At 34.7% G+C, this 23,489-nt stretch overlaps 2 protein-coding genes across 6 annotated transcripts in view; one reads left to right on the top strand and one right to left on the bottom strand.

The window, feature by feature from the left end:
- The window catches only part of DNAH7 (dynein axonemal heavy chain 7), a 224,034-nt gene extending 216,662 nt beyond the window's left edge, over positions 1–7,372 (top strand). For both annotated transcript variants that reach the window (XM_037523738.1, XM_037523737.1), the window contains exons 64-65: positions 4,258–4,361; positions 6,970–7,372. In XM_037523738.1, coding sequence (XP_037379635.1) covers positions 4,258–4,361; positions 6,970–7,176 — 311 coding nt within the window. In that variant the 3' untranslated portion in view covers positions 7,177–7,372. The remainder of the gene's footprint in view (positions 1–4,257; positions 4,362–6,969) is intronic.
- Positions 7,373–7,390: 18 nt separating this feature from the next.
- The window catches only part of SLC39A10 (solute carrier family 39 member 10), a 77,275-nt gene continuing 61,176 nt past the window's right edge, over positions 7,391–23,489 (bottom strand). For all 4 annotated transcript variants that reach the window (XM_054699954.1, XM_054699955.1, XM_037523740.2 and 1 more), the window contains 7 exons: positions 22,739–22,908; positions 20,695–20,883; positions 17,578–17,698; positions 15,790–16,158; positions 14,391–14,471; positions 12,683–12,873; positions 7,391–10,154 (listed from right to left, as the gene is read on the bottom strand). In XM_054699954.1, coding sequence (XP_054555929.1) covers positions 9,996–10,154; positions 12,683–12,873; positions 14,391–14,471; positions 15,790–16,158; positions 17,578–17,698; positions 20,695–20,883; positions 22,739–22,908 — 1,280 coding nt within the window. In that variant the 3' untranslated portion in view covers positions 7,391–9,995. The remainder of the gene's footprint in view (positions 10,155–12,682; positions 12,874–14,390; positions 14,472–15,789; positions 16,159–17,577; positions 17,699–20,694; positions 20,884–22,738; positions 22,909–23,489) is intronic.

Genomic DNA, 23,489 nt, shown 5'->3' with positions numbered 1-23,489 from the left:
ATGATTTACTAGTTTGACCCACAACTGCTTTTATTAAAGATTCAGGTTTATTAAAATCCAAAATTGAAAACAGTCAAGTTAGAACATGACTTTTTTAAAGATCAATAGACTTTTTAGTGTTCCAAGATCATGTGACTCTCAGTTAAGTAGACCATTTTACTCAATACCAGAGTATCAGTGTAGCTTTGATTTTTAGTGATTGATATTAACTAAATTTAAGTCTTATTATTTTGTATACACATACACATTTTCACAAGTAAAAACAGATATCTACAAATTAGCTTAATTTGTATTCTAGTTTTTCCTTCCTGCTTATGACCAGAAAGAAAATGGAATTACATGGAGTAGTTTGAAAGCAATGCATATTTTTTTTTAGCGTAGCTTTTTTTAATTTATATTTTATTTTTATATTCCCCATACAATTACAACCCCCTTATTTTGACCCCAATCCCGCCTTTCCCCGCCCCCCCCCACAGAGTGTCTCTGGTTCATAGTTGTTTGTTGATTTTGACATTTTCTTTCTTATAGTTATTCTTTTTCCTGGTCCCTTATTTAAGTTTTCTAGATTCCTGCTATGAGTGAGACCATTCGGTATTTTTCTTTTTCTTTCTGACTTATTTTGCTGAGAATGATCCCTTCCAGCTCTGTCCATGTTGCTGCAAATTGCATGTGTTTATCTTTTTTGATTGCTGAGTAATATTCCCTGGTGTATATGTACCACATCTTCTTGATCCAGTCATCTATTTTTGGGCATTCGGGCTGTTTCCAAAGCTTAGCTATTGTAAATAGAGCTGCTATAAACATAGGGGTGCAGGTGCTCTTTGGAATTGATGTTTCTGTGTCCTTTGGGTAAATACCTAGGAGTGGAATTGCTGGATCATATGGAAGCTCTATGTTTAGTAGGTCAAGAAATCTCCACACAGCTCTCCATAGTGGTTGGACCAGTTTGCACTCCTACCAACAGTGCAGGAGAGTTCCTTTTTCTCTACAACCTGACAACATTTGTTGTTGCTAGTTTTTTTTAATATGTGCCATTCTCACTGGTGTCAGATGGTATCTCATGGTAGTTTTGATTTGCATTTCCCTGATTACAAGTGATGTTGAATATTTTTTCATATGCCTGTTGGCCATTTGCATTTCCTCTTTGGAGAAGTTTCTTTTTATTTTTAACTGGATTATTTTCTTTGTTTTTGTTGAGTCTCATCAGCTCTTTGCAGATTTTTGTGATCAGTGCTTTATCACTAGTGTTGTGTGCAAAAATGTTCTCCCAGTTGGTGGAGTTTCTCTTTGTTTTTGTTATTGTCTCTTTTGCTGTGCAGAAGCTCTTTAATTTGTTGTAGTCCCAGCTGTTTATCTTTGCCTTCTCTATCACTGCTTTGGGTGATGTGTCTGTAAAGATGTCTTTGATGTGCATAGCCTATATTTCCTTCTATGTATTTTATGGTTTCAGATCTTATGTCTAGTTCTTTAATCCATTTTGAGTTGGTTTTTGTGCATGGTGTTAGGTAGTAGCCAAATTTCATTCTTTTGCATGTAGAGACCCAGTTTTTCCAGCACCATTTATTGATCAAACTTTCTTTTGCTCCAGTGCATATTCTTTGCTCCTTTGTCAAAGATTAGTTGAGCATAAATCTGTGGGTTTATTTCTGGATTTTCTATTCGATTCCATTGGTCTGGGTGTCTGTTCTTGTTCCAATACCAGAAGCAATGCATATTTCCCAAAGAATAACTTTCTTATGGGATTCTAGAGAGGGGAAAATAGATCCCACCCAGCAGGAGCTGGAACCATAGCTTGTTTCTTTGTTTCAACTCCCCCTCAGTCTGTCTCCCTTATACTTGTCTGTTTCTGGGGCTCAGTCTTACCTTAAATTAAAACATAATGAAAAGGGTAACTTTAAGGCCACAAGGCAATTGTAAATCTACTTAGATTTGGCGTCATGCTTTTTAGATGCTTTTCTATAAGGTTCCTCTTATCCAAATTACTGGCTACTACTGGGTGGCTACTGGGTCCCTAACAGAGAGGACTACATAGCAGGGAGGGAGGCAGAAAACAGCCATGGAGTGATGAACTAGAGAAGTTACAGGTGTAATATGTGCTCCACCCACTATACTTCCCACATAGCAAAAGGGGTGACTCACAAAGAGTAACTGTGAACCAGAACCTGGTTACCATCTATCTGTCATTTTCTATCTTGTGTGTTCTATAAGGCCCTTATTGATCTTTCAAAAGAAAAACATTTCAATATTCCCATCACATTTCCTATAAAATTGTTGGGTTGGAGAAAACTTATCCCTATTGCCAAATTTTTTTAGATGTTGAACTGTTTACTCTCTATAGCACAATCTTTCTCTTTTTCTAATATTTTATTTTATATAATTCTTACATCATTTTTCATTTTTGCACAATGTATGCATTTTCATTTTGGTTATATTCCCCATACATTTGCACCCCCCCCCTTATTTTGACCCTAGTCCTTCCTCTCCCTGCCCCCTCCCCCATAGTATGTCTCTGGTTTATCGTTGTATAGCACTATCTTTCTACCCAAGAAAGAAATAGGTCATAGAATTGGTTAGAGGCAGACATTTATTGGGCTTTGCTTACAAGTCAGTGGGGGTCAGGGTGGTAAGCGGTTCTCTTGGCTCTGTAATCTCCTCCACTTTTCCTTGTGCCCATCTCTTATTGTGATTGTCTGTAGGCTTTCAGGTTGCCGAGAAAGATTAGCGTGTAGGATATGGTTTGCAGACCCATCTGCCTCATGCAGGGTCACCTCCATCACTGCCCCAGGCTCAAGAAACATTGTGTAGCTCAGCTTTACCAGAGTAATTCCTTGGGAAATTATTGAACAAGTGTTTTTCCAATTAGTTAAAACAGATTTTTTTTTTTGTTCCAACTATTCTTTCCATCAATTAAAACCTATATAAAAGAAAGGGTAAGTCTTCCTCCAACAGCCATCACTGGCCTATTCACATGTGACTTTTTAAATTTAACCATGATTATTTTTTTTTTTTAATTTAAAAACTAATCCCTTGGTTACACGAGCTATGTTTCAGGTGTTTAATAGCCACTGGATACCATATTAGAAAACACAGATATAGAATATTTCCATCATTGCATAAAGTCCTTTGGACACACTGGATCTCTATATACTACTTTAAAAAGTGCTTTCCCCATTGTTATTGATCCTAACAACTTGACAAGGTAGATAAATTAGGTACTGTTGTTTTACAAATGTTTTCTAGTTGTTCTTCAGTAACAAGTCTAAAGTTAAATGAATTGCTCAAGGTCACGCAGCAATTGGAAACTAAACTAGGTCTTGCTAAATACCACATTTCTTCCTATAACCTCAGTGCAACAATTACAATGAAAGTTCTCACATGCAGTGCTATATTCATGAGACTTTTTACAAATGACTAGCCAGAGAAAATGACTCGGTCTCATTGATTTCCTAATATGTGTTCTTCAATTGTTAGTGTATGATAAAATCTAAAGTTCCTTCATGTGTCCTAAAGAGAGGACTGAATTGAGAATAAAAAGATAGTGACAACTCTCATGACATTAGAGATCTGAGAAGTTTTTATTCACATACTATCTGGTAGAGCCAGTGGGTTATAATTACATTAAGAACTTTTCTTGCAGATTCCATGGCCTATGACATTATCATCATTGGTCTATTTAAAAAAAATAAACGATGGTGTTCACACAAACTGTGAATTCTTTTCCTCTTTTGTCTTCCACATCTAATTTTACTACTTGAACTATTTGACTAGGCAGAGTATAGCTATTCTTGAAATTTGGATATTAAGACAAAGCAACCAGAACATTGCTTTCATTTTAGAACAAGCCTTATGCTACTGACCTAGTATCACTTACAAGGTGTTTACTTGTAGGAATTTCAGATTCAGAACTCAATATACATATTTAAAGTGTTATATTGGGCCTTTTCGGTGGCACAGAGGTTGACGCTGGGTTGCGAAGCTGCCTGCAGCCTCTGCAGCGCCGGTTCGATCCCTGGCTGCTCCCTGGCCACCAGAGGAGGGTCCCGCATGGCGCGCAGACCTCTCCTGCTGCCCGCTGCTCCCCTCAGCAGTGTACTTCTGTCCTTCTGCCTGTTCTGCTTCCCGCTCTGGCTCTGGTGAATTCTCTCGCCCTCCGGCGCTTCTGACTGTACCCAGTGATTGTATGTATAAATAAATAAATCTTTAAAAAAATAATGAAAAAAATAAAGTGTTATATTGACCTGTTTCTTTTATATTTAGGTGTTTTCATTTATGGATTATTTCTGGATGGAGCTTCCTGGAATAGAAAGATCAAGAAACTTGCTGAATCACATCCCAAAATTCTTTATGATACAGTTCCTGTGGTTAGTATTGCCTACTTATGTATGTATTGGGGGTGAGGGGTTATTTTACACACACACACACACACACACACACACACACAGAGTCAACTCGTTATCACAGTAATTAATGTTTTATAGAGTTGCTGCCAACACTGAACTAGTGAATAGTGGGCTATTACTACTAGGAGAAAATACAAGGATATTATTTCAATGATTCTCTGATCATGTTTTTGTTAACTGATTGATATATAATCTTTTCTTGGTATTTGTTTAAAGACTATTTAATGTGTAGTTGATTCATTAATATTGAAGTCACAGACAACAGCACTGCAACTCATGTCTGAACAGTGTTTATTTTCTCCATAAGGCATATGGTACACTCAGGGAGGCCATTTAACAGTGAAATTACCAACAAAAAGGCAAAAAGTTGTGGAAAACTGACACTAAATACACCTTCAAAAGGACTTGTTTACAGTTCTGAGAGATAACATAGCAGGCAGAATGTCACCAAGTTCAGCCTCAGCTGGGAATGTGCTTGGCTGGTGGTGTAATCATGGCTGCAAATGACCGTGAAAAACACCAAACTGATTTTAGGATTATATGTAAATGTCAGTGATAGGCAAATTCACAAACAAAATTCATAAATAATGGAGTTTGACCCTATCTGTTAACTATATACACGTTATTTTTTTCTTACATACACCTTGCAATTAGAAGATTGTTATATGAAAATCATTTGTTTTTCTAGCACCATAAATATGAAGTTCTTATTTGTTACTGCATCATGAGTAGAGAGCTAGATTTTTTCCACAATACAAAGGATCAGGTATGGGGTGAATAGGGCCTCCCCTGGTGGCACAGGCAGTTGAGCACAGCGCTGTGAAGCTGTCCACAGCCTCTGCAGCTCTGGTTCAATCCCGGCCAGCCAGCGAGAATCCCACATGGCGGGGCAGCAGACCTCTCCTGTCTCGCCCGCTGCTCCCCTCAGCGGTGTATTTCAATCAGTCTGCCTATGCTGTTCCCCGCGCTGTCTCTGGTAAATCTTCTCACCCTCCCGCACCTCTGGCCTGTATCCTGTTTCTTGTATGCATGATTAAATAAAATCTTAAAAAAATATGGGGTGAAAAAATATAGGTTGTGGGATTCATATGAATTCCATCTATGCAACTCTGGGTGAAGGGTAGACAGGCAAAGGCCCTTTAGAGAAGTTTTAGCAGGTACAGTGAAGGATCAGTGGACAGTCAACTGCAAGCTCTTTGCCATGTACATTGATACAGTGGGCAGAGAAAAATTTCAAATACAAGATGTAAATTGAAAATCACAGAGCAAATGTTTGCGATTCGAAGTTGAGATCTTGGGTTTTTTTTTTTTCTTTCACATGGCAACTGGTAAGTAGCTTGCAGTGAGTATCTAAGTAACTTCATTTACAAGTGGGTAATTCTGAATAAAGAAACATTCTAAGAAATTCCACTCAGGGTTGAAATACTTGCAACTTGAGTGTTGTAAACTCTTACGGTATAACTATATCTGAAGATATCTTTTATAATAAACCGGAGTCCAAAAATTATGTGAAATAAATCAACATCCCTATTTCCTTACTTGTTTTGCTGAGAAACCTAAAAGACAACTCTGAACAGTGGGCTTATCAAGGCAAATCACTTAGAGGATCACTTTTACTACTACTGAAAAAGGGAATTCAATTAAATTCTAAAACATTACTTCATTTCTTGATCATAGTTTGTTCTTTACTCGTACATTCAGAGAGTGACTCGGCCAAAAATCTTACTTTTGAGATTGATGAGGTTCAACAATGCTTATAACATTCTAGAAACTTGGCTAATGATTCTTAAAATGTGGGTATACCATGTAATTATAAAGGAATACAACGTTTTAGCACAAAGTACATTATAACCCCTTTAAGAGAGTGATCTAAAACAAGGTGATCTAGTTCTACAAATTGGCAAAAATCATTACAGAATTGTTTTTGAAATTGGGCTTTGATTAATAAGGCACTATGATTTTGAGTATCAATTATGGCAATTCTCTCTTTGGAAAGTGTCTCTTCTTATTCCCCCTCACCCAATAAATGTGGTGGAAAGGTGATGAACCGATAGGTAATAGGCTTTTGGTGAGAGTAGGTGAAAATGACTTTTCTCTTTTAGTTTCTTCTTTTTTTTTTTTTTAAAAGATTTATTTATTTATGCATACAAGAACTGGGTTATAGGCGAGAGGTGTTGGGGGGGGTGAGAGGATTCACCAGAGACATAGTGGGGAACAGAACAGGCAGACTGACTGAAATACACTGCTGAGAAGAGCAGCGGGTGAGTAAGAAGTCTGCTGTTCCTTGTGGGTCACCTCCCTGGCTGGGGATCGAACTTGTGCTGCACTGGCTACGGGATAGCTTCATAGGTTGCATCTTAACCCCTCACGCCACCAGGGAGGCCCTCCTTTAGTTTCTAAACTAGTTCTGAAGTTGTGAGAGTTCTAAGAAAGTTTGATTCACCATACCACAAATAATCACTTCAGCCACAGAAATTTGTGGCGATAACTAAGTTTAATGATACCTTATTAGATTCAAATACAGTTAGTGTAACAAGTTTGACCAATGGTTTTATGTACTTTCTTCCAGATGTGGCTAAAGCCCTGTAAGAAGGTAGATATACCAGAACGACCGTGTTACACTGCTCCACTGTATAAGACAAGTGAGCGAAGAGGAACATTATCCACCACTGGCCATTCCACGAATTTTGTGATTGCCATGACTCTACCCTCTGACCAACCCAAGGAGCATTGGATTGTACGGGGAGTAGCAATGTTATGTCAACTTAATTCCTAATTAGAACATAGGGTTTCCATGTGCCCATTTCTTGTTAGATGGTTGAATAGAAAACAATTTACTTTTTAAAAGCCTTTTTTGATTTAGTCACTTTGACTATAGTCATACACTTAATTATAAGTGTATGTGCAAACACAGCCTGCATTTAAAATGACTCAGACTTTCTTGTAAGTGGTCTGAAATAAAAACTAAAGACCGCACACTGGTATATTTACTTTTTGAATAACTTTATTTTGGGAGAGTTCCATTGGCATTAGGAACGTACATAAAATGACACATCACTGTTGACAATGAAAAAAATAACAGCATTTGATCATTTCCCGCTTTATAAATTTTTAAAAAATGATTCAATTACAACAAAAAAATGTTTAGATATTTTAGCAAGTATCACCTTGCAGGACCATAATCACATTTAAGCCACTGACTTACTGTTAATGGAAAAAATTCACACTGCATCTAGTTACTATAGTATTTCTAAGCATAATCACAGCTGATTGAATGCAATGTGATATACACCAAAATTCATATGGATGTCACACAGTGACAGCATTGTACAAGTAACATTAATGACCTCCAACAAACACATGTTAAATTAGACTTGTCAAGCTAAATGGAATGTTGGAGCCAAACAGAAATGTAGTGGAATTCAGATTGTCTAGTAAGACTTGAAACTGTACATTAGAATGATGTGAAAACTAAATACTGGTGGAACCCTAACAAAATACTAGCAGCAACTGTTACAGCTTCTTAAAAGATTAAAGAAATCTAGCAAATAAAGATAACACCATTTTTGAGAGAGTATAAAACTTTATATACTTCTGCATAACCTACTTCCTTTAAATCAGGCATTTATTTTAAGATTGGGAGTATATTCCAGCTGTTGCTTTTCATAAAAGTTTTGAAATCAAGCAGATTTAATGCTGGAATGCAGAATCCTCCTTGGGTATAAAAACTCAAAAATGTAACAATATATCTTGGTTCAGAAAGCAAGATATTTGAATCATTGAAGTTGGCAGTACTAAATAAAATATCAGCACCTTTTAGCTAGGTTGCTTGAAGGGCCAAGCAATGAGATGAGGACTGTCCTAATTCAGTGCCCAATACTGAAAATAATCTATGTATAAAACTCCTACTTGTTACAAGGAGGCCATGAAAAATGCCAGAAATAAGCTTTCTAATTCAGGCATAAATGAAGGAAGTAACACCTAAGCGCCCTTGCTTATAGCATTAAGAAACACTGGCAATACTCGTAACACCCTGGATGCATATGCTGCTCTTGAAGTTTTTTTTTTTTTTTTTTTTAAATGCATGGAGTAAGGAATCAGTGAGAGGAGGACTAAATGACAATAGTTTAAATGGAATGGAAAAAGTTTGGCTCTTAAATATTTGAACAGTAAGATTTTTAAAGCAGCTACGTAGGTTGCCAAGCAGATTAAAACAAAACTGCCTGCACACACAGTTCAAACACAGTTCACCTGGCATAAATGAAGAGCATGTGGCACAAGATGTAAACAGAAAGCTACATGCATATGACTACTGCTACAAATTATTAGGCAAACTTTAGGATAAATGTGGCTTGCACTTCTCACAAATCATTCACAATTATGGTAGGAAAAGAGGACCCTAAATAAAGAGATTAATTCCTATCAGGCACCAACAGCGTATCTTGGCACAAAATGATCAAGTGATTTCAGCTAAGTTATGGTAATATAGCTTCCAAATCACTTGGTACGGTGCTGTCCACAGAGCTCATCCTTGTCACTGCTTTAATCGACACCATGTATAGCTTGAGGACATGGTGAACTTGAATTTTTGCCTTACAATCTTACTACCAGCCACAATGTATTTATTATCTTGGTTCTAATGCCAAACTGGTAAAGCAATGCATACACTTAAAACTTAAATTTCCCAAATAACTAGTTAAAGTAGGAAAATTGAACATTTAGACCATGTTTGGGGTTCTTCATTTCTCTGATACTTTCTAGAGGGTTACAATTTTAACAAGAACAGAAAAAAAATTTTACCACATGCTCCAACCCCTTATCCCCACCAAAAATCCCCAAACAAAAACAAAATTAAAGTTTGGGGGGGAAAAAACCAAACACCAAGTATAATATTAATACAAAGAACCATTATGAATCTTTCATTTAACTGAAGCTCACACAAACATACAATCACAAGTTTCAGTAGTTTAGGCTGCAAGTTTAAACACTATGCAAATATATACAAAAATAGTAACTCTAGATTCAAGAATAAGGGCGTTTCCCACTGCTAAATTCATACTCTAATGCAGCCTGAGTTTTTTCTCCTCTAGTTCCTATAATCTACACAGTTGCAAAGTTGTGTCAAGTTGATCCCTATTACCATATGTATACACGTAGCTGAATTAAAGGACACTACAATTCATTTCTTAGCACAAAGAAAAGTCTGTCCAAAGTCCATTTAAAATATTTTTAAAGTTTAAGTGATTTTTTTGGTTCAATTTCTATTTCTGCATAGTCACAGAAGTTCTACTAATAAGAGACTACTTTAGTGTTTTATATGATTATTTTTTAAAAAACGTCTTAATCAAACCTATATCAACATTGGTTCATGGAGTCCCATTTTCTCCTTTATCACAAGCTTTATGTTTTAAAAGACCCCTTCGTGCAGGGAAAAAGAGTACTGAGCACCAGTCTTTTGTGGTTAGGCTCAAATCTATGGAACTTGTAGGTAGTGCAAGCCACTGACTTTTCTTTGAGCGATGTGCGTACAGTACAAGAAGAGATGCAAAGCTGCATGGTAACATTCTGGTAATCAACAGTGATTACTGGGAATGGTCAAAACTGGATGGCAAACACAATTTTGTCTTCATAGAGAGCAATCACCAGCATGATGGCAAATCCAAACAGCAATCCTAAATTCTGAAGAATGAACTGCCCCACTGGACAAAAGCCATGTTCTTCATTGTCACCATCACCATGCAACATTTCTGGAAGCTGAAAAAAAAAAACATCTAGGTATTTACAAGCAGTTTTTTTAATATTGTGCTCAAAATTTTTTGTTACAGTTTCCTATTTAAGTAAGAACTAAAGCATAAATACAAATATTTTATTGAACACAATGTTAACCATAACATGTATTTTAGTTAAACATTTTAAGCTCTGGTTATCTGATAGGTAAATACTAAATCTGTTTCCCTCTCACCGCCCCCCCCCCAATAAAAGCACACAAAATAAGCATTAGTTATTTTTTTAAAGTTACTGTCCACTCACCCTATCAATTCTGACATTTACTTTATGCTTAAGTGTAAGACAACTTATGATTGCCAATAAAGGTCTCAGAAGATAACACAATTCCTACATTGACTGCTATACCTTAAGCACAATGAAAATCAACATTCTTTTGGGCATATCTAATTAAAAGTGATGTCATTTCTTTACTCTTTTCTCATTCCCAACAGCACATGATTGCAGTGATAAGCATTATAGATAATTCCAATTTGGCAGCTCTATGCTCTTAAGCCATTATTTCCCCCATCCATTTACAGACATAGAAAATAGGACTATCAAAGCTATTCAGCATAACTATTACCAGATTATACATACTGCCTTCACAGTGTGCTCTATTTTCTTAATAGTGATAACATTTTAAAAATTTGAAAATTTACATTTACATTTAAAGGGGGATTTACCTTTAAAGTTTATGGTCCAAATTCTAAAGCATGAATACATACCATACTATTTATTGCATTTAAAAATTATCCACAGTTCAGAGTGTAAAACTTAAATCTTTAATTTATCTAGGTAAGATTTGATGAAACACATGCGTTATTGTAAACATAAATTTTTCTATTCAAACCATATCAAAATTGTGAAAGAATCGCTACCTTCAATTTTCACTTTCACAAAAACATGATTCAAGCTTACAATGAATATCTACAGAAAGACAACACTGATAGGTTACTTTCCTAGACACTAAACTTTTCTTTTGGGTTTAAGGAGGAAAATGCACTGTTAAATACATGGCGCCTACCTGAATAGAAACACCCTTATTCATTATTAAATAATCAGCACAATTAATTCAATCACTATGCCCTTATGGCGCTACAGTGTATTTAAAATCTCTTGAGTGTCCCATTTAACAACTCTTCATACCAGGGATCTACTCTGTTTAAAAGTCTATGATTAATGGAAGCTATTGCTAAGTAGTGACAAAAACCACGGCAAAGGGAGATGAAGAACTATGACAGAAACTACACGGTCCACCAAAGCCTAAATATTATCTATATGGACCTTCACAGAATGTTTTCCAATCTCTAGATCAAGACTAAAGTTTAAAACTCATTACATATTAGTTCTAGTAAGACTATTTGATTATACCTTTTCTCCCCTCTTGCTCCAAGTTTTTGTTACAAAAATTATTAATTCTTAAATTCCTAGATACTAAAACCTAAGCAATATCACATTCAATTCTATCCTAAATGCCAACAGCTATATTGCTCATCATAACCACAGTCAAGGGCCAGTCAGCACACTGCTACTGTGTGGCCATATTGTTAACATGCAAAAATGCTTCTCTAGTAGTTGATAAGAAGCTGCTGACCAACTCCTTTCCTCTCAACCCCCAAGAAGAAATACCTCCCCCAGAAACCTAAAGGTATTTGTTAAACTAAAACTTCAGATATTGCTGCTATTCTTTTGAATGACCATAAATCAATAAAACTATCCTTCCATAGCTAAAGTGGTCATTGTAAAACAAATTGTGATCATGTCTCTGTATTGTTTAAACCTTTTAATGGTATTCCCCATAATTTACAAGGTAAGCTATAATCTTTTTAGCAAGGCATGTTGTGTGAATGTCATGATCTGCCTAACATCTACCTGAGGACTCTATGGATATAATTTTTAAACTACTTTTTCCATTTAACATTTGAAAATATAAAATTTCATTGTTTTTAAAATTTCAAAATATATGTGGATGGTTTGCCCCTTATCATTTAGGGTGTTCAAATATAATTGTGACGTTGTAAGTATTGCCATAAAAAGGTTTTCTTTTTATTTACCTCCTTACTTGTTTAATTAGCAATGGTCATATTAAGTGTTTCCTTAAAATACAGTCCCTGAGTAGATTCACTGGTCAATGTTATGATGCTGTTTATTATTCTGCTTTCTCATATGCCCTTTCCTTACTTCTAATAAACATTTCTGTGTTATTCAAGACTCAGCTAACATTTCCCACTTCAAAAAATCTCTTTAATTCTACTGCCCAATTTAGTCAGCCTCTCTCTGTAGGTTCCATAAATATGGTGCATGTGACTATATGTGACCATTCTACTATGACATGTATCAAAAGAACTGAAATTAATGGGTACTGCTTCATTAGACTGTAATTCCTTACTGTAAAGTCTCTCATTCTTTCTACATCTTTAGCTTCCTTGTATAAGAATTATTTTCATTCTGTACTAATCGTGAATGACATTCTATTTACATATCTAATATTATAACAGAGATATAAAATATCTTACCATGTCCACCAAGGCTACATAGAGAAACATGCCCGCAGTGACTGCAAAGATCCAGAGTGTGATGTTATTGGCATATTGACCAACAGCAGTGCCTATGAGCATGCCTATGTAAGCCATCATGGCAGAGAGGAGGTTGTATACAATTGCTTGCTTTACAGTCATGCCTGCTTTAAGAAGAACTGCAAAATCACCTGCAGTTAAGACATGAGAAAGAAAACAAGCCAATCAAAAAAAATGGGTAGGAGAGCTATTGTAAATAAACACTTTCTTCAAAGAAGACACAAATGGCTCAGGTACATGAAAAAAGTCTCATTATCTCTTATCAAGAAAATGCAAATCAAAACCACAGTGAAATACCACCTCTCACTTGTGAGATAGGCCCATCTCAAGATGACCAGAAACACGATTATTGAGGGTATAGAGAAAAAACCTTTGTACACTGTTGTTGGGACTGTAGACTGGTCCAGTCCATATAGAAAACAGTATGGAGATTCACAAACTACTAAAATTAGACCATATATCCAGCACTCTACTTCTAGTTATACACTTGAAGAATCAAAAACACTAATTCAAAGGGAAATACGCACTCCTATGTTCACTGTTGCCCTATTTTCAATAGCCAAATTATAGCAACAACCTATGTGCCCAAGAACACATGGTAGATTAGAAATGTGGCATACACACACACACACACACACACACATAATGGGATACTGATGATTTTTGGATGATGAAATTATAAAGTGTTTTTAAAATGTACATTGGAACAAAGAAATCATCCAACTCTCATTTTACAAATAAAAAGAGGATTAAAAAAGTTGTGATTATTCCAAAAGCTCAGTGCTTGTTAGTGTCAGTCAAGATTGTTTCCTAAGTTCTTTAATAACCATCCAGTTCACTTTTTGGGTATCATCATTAACCTTTCATCATTTAGGGCCTCCCCTGGTGGCGCAGTGGTTGAGTGCTGGGCTGGAAAGCTGCCCGCAGCCTCTGCAGTGCCGGTTCGATCCCCGGCTGCCAGCAAGGGTCCCACAGGCGTGCAGACCTCTCCTGCCGCCCGCTGCTCCCCTCAGCAGTGTATTTCGTCGGTCTGCCTGTTCTGCTCTCCACTCTGTCTCTGGTGAATTCTCTTACCCTCCTGTGCTTCTGACTGTACCCAGTGCGTGTATAAATAAATAAATAAATCTTTAAAAACAAAAATGTTGCTTTGTCCAATTTTAAAAACAAAACAAAAAAAAAAACTTTTCATCATTTATGAAGTTAGGCTGACTTAGGGACATTTAGTATAAGTTCCAATTACATAGTCTGGAAATGTTGTGATTCTTTTTAAAAATATAAAGAGTTCATGTGGTATATGAAATAAATCAAAGTGTAACCCATTTTGGTTTACAACCAAAATTAAGAAATGATATTTCTTTTTAAAGTCATTCTCAATGAACTAATTATAAGCTATGATTCTTCATCATAATAGTCACAAATGTTTTTGAATGCAAAGGTAATAGAAAATGACATTTTATCAATCTTAAGAAGCACATACTTTTTTCATATTTTTAACATAATCCATCTTAGAATAAATAACACTTGCTTCAGTAATTTTTTATGTTGTAACATCTCTAACATTTGGATACATTTATAAATGATATAAGTTTTAGATCTGATATAAGTTTTAGATCTGATTAAACCTTAAAAAAAAACAAGGTTGTATTACCTAACTCATGTGGCAGCTCATGACAGAAGACAGCAATAGAAGTACTGATTCCTCCTGTCAATCCAGCACTGAAAGCTGCTCCTGAGGTGAGGAGGAAAAAAAAAGTCAAGTGCGATTTAACGATTTTCTGTTTTCACATTTTTATTAATAACAGATACATTCTCTTTCACCTATCTAAATTAGTTTCATAATATATGGGTGACTCACTTATCTTACACACTATAGTTTTTGAACATATAATAAAGTATAATAGATGTGTGGCAACCAAAGAATGAGCTACTTAAAATATTTCCTATTAAATTCTCTACTTGTGTATCATTCTGACTTAGTGAGTTAGCTCAGGAATATGACATTAGTGTTTAATAGCTGAAAAGTAGTTTGATGCTCAATTTTAAGTCACATCAATCTGTGATTTCAGTCACTCATATTTAAAGCACTCATCTTTATCCAAATTTTTCTGCATCTAAAGCAAAAACAGTACAAGGTATTTTTAGTATGGTGGTCTTAACTACTGAGATTAAAGGCAGAAATACATTTGATTCTACTATTTTTTTTTCCTTTAACATAGTAAAATTCTTTATTCCTTAACATTGAGTCATTGTAGATTTAAAAATAAAGTCTCTCCCATCTAAAAGAAAAAAAAGCCTTCTACTGAGCGATTAGTTGAGTCTGGGTATCAAAGAAAATCATGTTTTGATCACATTCTCTTAAATATTCTCCTAAACTGGTAATATTTTATAATAGCAAGATTCTAATATATTTTAAAATTTGGTACAGATTTTTTAATTGCAAAATTTTTCTTCACCTGTTTAAAGATGTAAAACAAAAATGAGACTCAATGAATTTAATCTGTTATCATTCAGGGAAATGTAAATAAATTTGAAAACATTAAGGTAGTTTTTTTCAATATACTTCCTATGCTTTAAAGTTATCAAAGAATTATATTAGATATTACTTACATGTTTAAAAAAATCCACTGAAATTATACTTTATGGCCCCAGATAAACTTATAAAAACAAACAGTCTTTGAAAAAAACAAATGGTAGCAGTAACAAGAGAAAAATTTAAGTTTCAAATTTTAACCCAACATATTGTATGTTCATAAAATTAGTACTGAAATAGTGGAAGAAGAAAATGGCCATACAAAAGAACAAGCTTCACAAAAAATCGACGATTATAAACCAGAGACATACTGCAAGGGAGAAGGCAGGAGAGGGATCAGAGGGAGGGAGGGAGGAGCACAGGGGACTGAGGTGATGGTGCACGGGTGCACTGGTGAAGGAAGCAAATATTGTTTAAAAATGAACAATGATGGAAAAAAATAAGAAAAAATTAATAAAAATTAAAATTAAAAAACAAACAAACAAAAAAAAAAAGAACAAGCTTCAAGTACACTTACCGATTGCTAAACCATCACTGAAGTTGTGGATGCCATCCCCCATGATTACCATCCAAGCTATATTAGCTATTCCAGTTTCTTTCAGATCTGATCCAGAATGACAAGGACCATGTGAATGATGAGAGTGTTTGTGGTGCCACTGATGATTATGCTTCCTTAGCACAGTTTTACTCTCGTCGTGGTGGTTATGTGCAGCAGCATGGAGATCATGCTCATGAATGGTATGTAATCCATCACTGTGAGAATGGTCCATGATTTTTTCTTCATCTACACAAAGGTAATTTTTAATAGGGGATTCTTGTTGACCTTCTAAATCTGTCAGTTCAGTTTCATTAAGTCGATCTTCAGAAACAACCGAGTCATCAGTTCCTATATTTATAATAGCAAAGGACACATTTTTACCAACAAGTATATGAATACATATTTGCTATTTTTTAAAGTTTTTTTTTTTTAAGATTTATTCATTCATTTATTTATTTATTTATACAAGCACTGGGTACAGTCAGGAGCGTGGGAGGGTGAAAGAATTCACCAGAGCCAGAGCGGGGAGCAGAGCAGGCAGAAGGACCGAAGCACACTGCTGAGGGGAGCAGCGGGCGGCAGGAGAGGTCTGCGTGCCATGTGGGACCCTCCTCCAGTGGCTGGGGAGCAGCTGGGGATCGAACCGGCGCTGCAGAGGCTGCGGGCATCTTCGTAACCCAGCGCTCAACCGCTGCACCACCGGGGAGGCCCATATTTGCTAATTTAAACCCAGGCAGAATAGCATGGTAGCAGGCATTATTTAAATGATTGTCTTAAATTTCCTAAATAAATTATATTTATATTTAGGAAATGTTAGAAAAGCTTCAAAGCATGAGGAAATTGTGGAACTTCAGGAGCACATTATAACAACTAATGAAAAATCAAAAGGTAGGATTTACTGTACATTTATAGGATAAAAAATGAACCCATAGTTTCTTAGAGAAAGAAGGAACCTTAAAGTTTACACACTCCAATCTTCTCTTATTTAAGAAAGACAAAATTTAAATAACCTGAATCCTCCAATATTCCACCTGACCGTGCTACTGAGCTCACTACTAGAATGATGTTGATAGGCCCATAAGTGATGAAGATATCTGACGAGTGCTTTTCAAAAACAAATTTGAGGTTGGACTCTCACTGAGTTTTTAAAACCTATTCATTATGTGCTCAAGATCTTACTACTTTTCAAACTGTATTTCTGGAACAGAGTTCTAGAGTGAGTCTAGACTACTCTCCTTTTTTCTGCAGAAAATCATCAGTACACTAAGGGAAAACACAAGCTCAAACAGAAAGGGAAATTAGGTTAAACAATTTTTATATTAGCTGCCTTATTATATCAATCAAGCAATAAAATATATATCTATGGGTAAGCAAATTTGATGTGCAGAGACTTAACTACAAAGGCAGATTCTTCTTTTTCCATGTGGAAGCAGTAACACATAGAGGATACAGATTTGCACTGACAAGAAATAAAACTAACACTGACCTACCACCACTCACAAATCCTTTGTTTCATTATTTTTCATTCCTGTAAAGTAAAAGTACAATAGGTCCCTTGCCCTTTACTATAATTAAATTGGCCCTCCAGAGTATAAAACTGAAATTACCAAAAAAATAGCAAAATGTGAATTATGTCCTATGATTTAAGAAAATAAAAGTTAGACACTAATATTATGGAAGCCACAAAGATAAGAAATTTAAACAGTTTAGAAGCAATATTTCAATTCTTATGTTTTAAAAATATCTTTAGTCAGAACTATTGTCTACCAGCAAGAGGCTTGAGCTGAAGCCAGTCAGCATCTGGTGTATTATTTAACTTATGATCTGAAAGTTTCCTTCCAATAGTTGATTCTTCTGCATTCTGCTTCATAAACCATTTCTGTTTTCCCTGGAAAAAAAAAAAATCTGGTATAATATCAAATCTTCAGCCAGAATTCAATAATATTAACAGTTAATACCTAAGGGGATAACTTTGTACATAATTAGTAAAGGAGCAAGAAATAATTTTTAGAAATTAATCAAGGGGTCTAACCAAAGAAAAATCCAACTAAATCTTCTCTAAAGAGAAGAAAAAAAAATAGCAGTCATGATTTAAGGAAGAAAAAAAGAAGAGGTGTCAACAACAGTACAAATGTAAAAGCACCATATGCAGAAATTAAAGGGAAAAAAATGTAGAACACCAGTTAGAATTTTGTTTTGGTTCTGATTGTCCATTTTCCTAAAAACTGGCCAAATCATTAACCTCAAGGCGCCAAAAGGTTCCTTCTAAGAGTTTTTTCCCTCTATACAGACAGCAAATGTTCTAGTCAGGTATCACTTACTCCCTTTTCTTCAAAACATGCCACATACTTGTGTGGCTTAGGTTACTTATTGTCCTTTTTATCTTAAGGAGGTACACTAATCTGCTCAGATTTCTTTCTTTGATGTATGTGATGAATTCCCTTCTTTCCCTACTATTAAATTTATATTCACCAAAGATGTTCCTTTCAATTTTTTACTTGCCCAAATTTCAAATTTATAAAAAAGCTGCCATGTTTTGGTAATCCTATTCTCCCTGTATCAGTTAACTTTGCAGAAATAGATGTGTTTAATCTGCCAGGAAGTTTAGGTCCAAAATGAGATCAAGACTAAATTACAAAAGACCAAAAAGGAAAAATGCACCAAAAACAGAAAACTTGGTTATTTTGAAATAATTCTTGAAAGCTGAGGCTGTATTTTGCACTTAACAAGTTATACAGTTCCTAATATTTTGCACATATAATATAGAATTAATATTTGTTGCCTCACTGTTAATACACAGTTGAAAAGGGGCTTCACAGTAATTTCAAAACTTTAATATTGGCACTATGAAATTGTGTTTGAAATTTAGTTTCCAGAAATAGACTGCAAAATTATGAGTTACTGAGAATTGACGAGTTATAAGAAATATGTCCTCTGATTCTTTTAAATAATTGTCTTCTACATTCCTATGCCATGACTCTAACTCATCTCCTCTCTTCTAAATTTATAGCAATCTCAGCTGATTCATTTCCTTACAGCCACTTTTACGTTGGCATCCCTCACTCTATCTTTACCACCATCCAATCTTCAACACCCAATGCTTGTTCCATCTCTTCTACCTCTCTCGGAGTTGGTCCTCCCGTTCCTTTCTCCATTCCCCAAACAGCACATGACTGGGGTCACCATGTTCATCAATCCTCCTTTGCAAATAAATGTGTGCTTTCTAAAATACGGCAACTAAAATTAAATATACTATATGGAATATGATGTGAAAATACAGATGAGAAATAGGATTTATTTTCCACAGATCTGTATAGCAATGGAAGCCAGAAGTGTCACAGATGTACAGCTAGTTTGTAGTTAGAGTCTCTCCTCCTGAAGCCCAATTCACAGCTATGTTCAAAACTATTATGTCTCAAGGGAATAAACACAAAACATGCACATACAAACAAAACATATACATAAAAATAGGTTAAAAGTTGTATCATAATAGTGAACTATACATACTATGATCTTGACTTTCCAGTGTTATTGAGGAAAAAGACATTTTTTAATCTTTGAAATAAACTAACAAAGGTGAAAGAATTTAGAACTAGTGAAAATTTTCTAAAACTGACCTCTGACTTATACCAAGACATAAAATATATCATTCTATACCCCCCTTGACTGGGCTGGACTAGTAGTCAAAACAGTATCAGACAGGTTTAGTAAAAGAAAAGCAATGGATGTAGTAACATGCAGAATTCACAGTCCTGAGGCATCAAGGACAGAAAGGGAAAAATTTGTAAGAAGGGGATGACCTCGCTTACTCTGAGAGCAAAGATGAGATTCTTAAAGAGCATGTTTACTGATAAAACTGTAACTGGATGAGATCCCCAAACTCTCTTCTTCCAGGTCATAAAAGGGAGAGCAGTCATTGCTTCTTCAATTAGGGAGGGGCAAAAGACATAGGCAAGAATAGAAACTTTACTCTCAGGACCCTCATTGTCCTCCTACAAAACAACCTGCATACTTTAAATACTGGTGAAAAACCTGAAATACCAAAGTCTTGACCTCTGACTTAATCAAGGTGCCTATTGAGAAAAGTTTATTTGACCATTTTGTGGGGACTGACCCTACACTTACACAGAATATGCTGATGCTAATCAGCATTAGTATAACAAACATGTGATGAATCAAACCAGAACCAGAGAAACAGATGTGAACCAATGTGAACCAGGAAGGGTATAAATGACAGCAAATGGTGGAGGCTCTGAACTTAATTTTGAGTGAAATCCTTTTAGATGCTATTTATCTTATTCTCATAAATATGTCATTGACAAAGACAATTTTCCAACAAGGTTATTTCATTAGTAGTCTAATCATTATCTCCCAAGTGGTTTGTCACACAAGATGAATCACCATTTCTTTCATTCCATTGTGTTTTCTTCTCACAAAACCCCCTGAATCTAAATTTTGCTTTATCTCTTGTACAAATGGTCAAGGCATTTCTAATAAAGAAATGTGTTGTGTGAAAAAATGTTATTGAGATATGATAATGAAAGCTACATATACTTGAATAAATAAGAGATTGGGGAAGACTTGCTTCAACAATTCATACATTTTTACACTGATTGGTAAGCTCAGATTGGTCAACAGCTTTTCCATCATACTTAAGTCAATTAGATACACAAGTTAACTGACACTGCTTTATCTTGATGATAAAAATGCCAAAAAAAAATGTAATTACAGAGGAAAAAATGGCAAAGAACAAAGTCAGTTTTTCCTGATGATAGAGATTTCATGCACACCAACACCATAATTAAGACAAGCATATGGCCAAAAAATGATAGGCTTTGTTTGGGGTATTATAGCTTAGAAAATTAAAAAATTAAAAATACTTACTCTCTGCTGTTTGTAGTGCTTAAACATTCTAATGCAGTGTTCAATGATAAATAACAAATAAATGCCTCCTAGAGCGACAAGTCCTTTCAATACAGCATCATATTCTTCCAAAAACTTCTTAGATTCATGTCCATGAGAATGTCCATGCCCATGTGCGTGTTGATGATTATGATCATGTCCACCCTGAGACTATTAAGAAAAAGGAAAACATCTAAACAAGGAATTTAAATGTCATCCAATTTTTTGATATTATAATTTCCTTGAGGATACAGAAAAAATAACTTTAAATATTTGAAGTACCCCTTAAATGTAATCTCATTAAATATAAGTCTTCCATTTAATTCTCCTATACTCAGCCTACTGGAAAACACTAAATTTCATGGTAACTCTAAAACAAAGACCACAAACTCATAGGCCTAAGAAACATTGTAGAGGGAGAATCAAGCAAGCAGTAAGATAATAGATGGGAAAAGGAACTTTATAAACTGAGTAAACATGACCCAGTTAAATGACTAATATCTGCTAAAAATAAAACACACAACTAATTCACCATCAGGTGAGATTAAATTCCTGTATTCTAACTTTTCTTAAATTGATTGTATTCTTATATTTCTCTCTCCTACATTTCAAAGCAGTAATAAGATGCTGCCTCTGCATATACTGTGGAACATTAGTGAAAGTATATTACTTAAGCATGTGCTTAATAATTTACATTTTAAAGCTTTTTCCAAAATAAATGTACAGAAAGTTATTGTTTCAACTGTGAAATGTATTAGTTTCACAATACCAATCTTAGAGAACTTAAAACTTAGACAACTAGTCTTAAGTATTTTCCTTCTTTCTAAAATTCATTTCTATTCTTTCCCCCATTGCCACTGGTCAACAGAAGAGGTTTCTAAGCCTCTCAGAGGAGGTATTCAAAATGGTAATAGCTTTATTTTATTAACAGTCATTAAGAAAAACACAAGTTAAACAAAACTGTTTTCACTTCAACTATTCATATAGGCCCAATTCTGAAATAGACTGTTGCTGTTCCTGATGGCTGCTAGAAAGGGCAAACAAGAGGGTAAAGGAAGAAATATGCAAATAAAAGAACTTGAAAAGTTCATATACAGTTTTAAAATTCATTAATTTATTTTTTAAAAAGGCAATGCCAAACATTGTTTTAGATACTAGATCTGGAATTTCCAAGCAAGAGTGCAGAAAGGGAGAGGAGATATACACAACACACAAATACAATTCTGTCTACCAAATACTCCAGAAGGGAGGTGGTAAGACTAAAAAGTATTTAACGTGTAATCTTACATTTAGGTAAAAACAAAAAAAAGAAAAAACAGTGTTTTCCAGTTTCGAGTGAAAACAGTAACACTGGATCAAATACTACCTTGACTAGATTTTTAAAAGTTGATAATCATGGTGACGAGGAGTGTGGGCTTATGATTTCAACAGAAATGTCCCACACTGGAAGACAACAATTGTTATACCCATACCCAGGGTAAAGACCCATATGTGAAGTTCCAAATACCTAAAATAGACAACTGAATATATGTGCCAATTCCTGTTCAAATAAAGGTGACTGGCACACTGTCTATATGCACAATCATTGTAAGAGCCCTATTACATTTCTTCAAAGACTTTCACAAAATACAGATAAAAATATTATCATTCACTGATTTTTAAATATTCACGTTCATGATTTTAATGGATTAATTTTTTAAAAATATTGACATTCCTGAAGTATACTTAACATAGAAACTATAAGATATTTAATGTATATACCATGGTGATTTGATATTATGTATACCTTGTGAAAAGTTAAATATAACTGTCATTATCAGTTTCATTGCTATTTTAAAACCAAATGATTCAATGTATTTCACAAATATTGCTCTGTTAAAACTGTAAATGGGAAAAAATACTTCATCCAATAAGCAAATAAGAAAGTATAAATACTATATCAATGTGCTACAGCTTGCTAATGAAGGATCCTTTTAGTTTAAATATTTTATTTGTTTAATTTTTAAAGATTTAGGAGAGATCTTACATGGGGCAGTAAATGAAGAAGGGCGTCTCCACTCATTGTTCCTACAGCAAGTGCAACAAGGAATGTGAGAAGGAATTTGAAGCATCCTTGGTTAATGATGGGAACCAAAATCACGCCTAGCAAGGAAAGCAGGCTAATGACAGTGATAGAAATGATACCACAAATCCATGCTGTAGGAAAGAAAGTGATAGTCAAAATTAGTATGACAAAATAAATCACAAAATCTCCAAAAAAAAAAAAAAAAAAAAAAAAGATAAATGATTCATGGAAAACAGATTATCTTACCTAAACCATGCTTTTTAAGAAACTATTTTTAACACTGCTATGTTTTAAAACCAAACAAAAACATGATATATAAACAACTTGAATACTTGCAAAAAAATAAAAAAGAATTAAACTCAGACCAAGTTATAAATATTATTTTCAGTAGCCTACTTTATTAGAAAAAGACTTAAAAATGACTTAAGGCTGTTATTCACTTGTGATATCTAGACTGAAAGTAAATTTTTACCAATGTATAAAAGCTATTGTAACAATAAAGCTATTTATTCAGAGACTAATTATAACATTCTCCTGTGAACGTTTTAAAAAGCTAAGCATCAATGCACTGTAATCTTTGTAAATCTTTCTAATACTAAATTCAAGAAACTCAACATATCAGCCCCAAATGGAAATAAATTTGCGATATAAAAAAGGCCTATTGGACAATATTAATTGTATTTCAATTCTTATTTTCACAAAGACTAATTCA

The sequence above is a fragment of the Talpa occidentalis genome, unplaced genomic scaffold (genome assembly GCF_014898055.3).
Source record: "Talpa occidentalis isolate TD23 unplaced genomic scaffold, MPIMG_talOcc4v2.1 talOcc4.3, whole genome shotgun sequence".
NCBI lineage: Eukaryota > Metazoa > Chordata > Mammalia > Eulipotyphla > Talpidae > Talpa > Talpa occidentalis.
The sequence above is the reverse complement of the archived record's forward strand: the minus strand, read 5'-3'. Positions and strand labels throughout refer to the sequence as shown.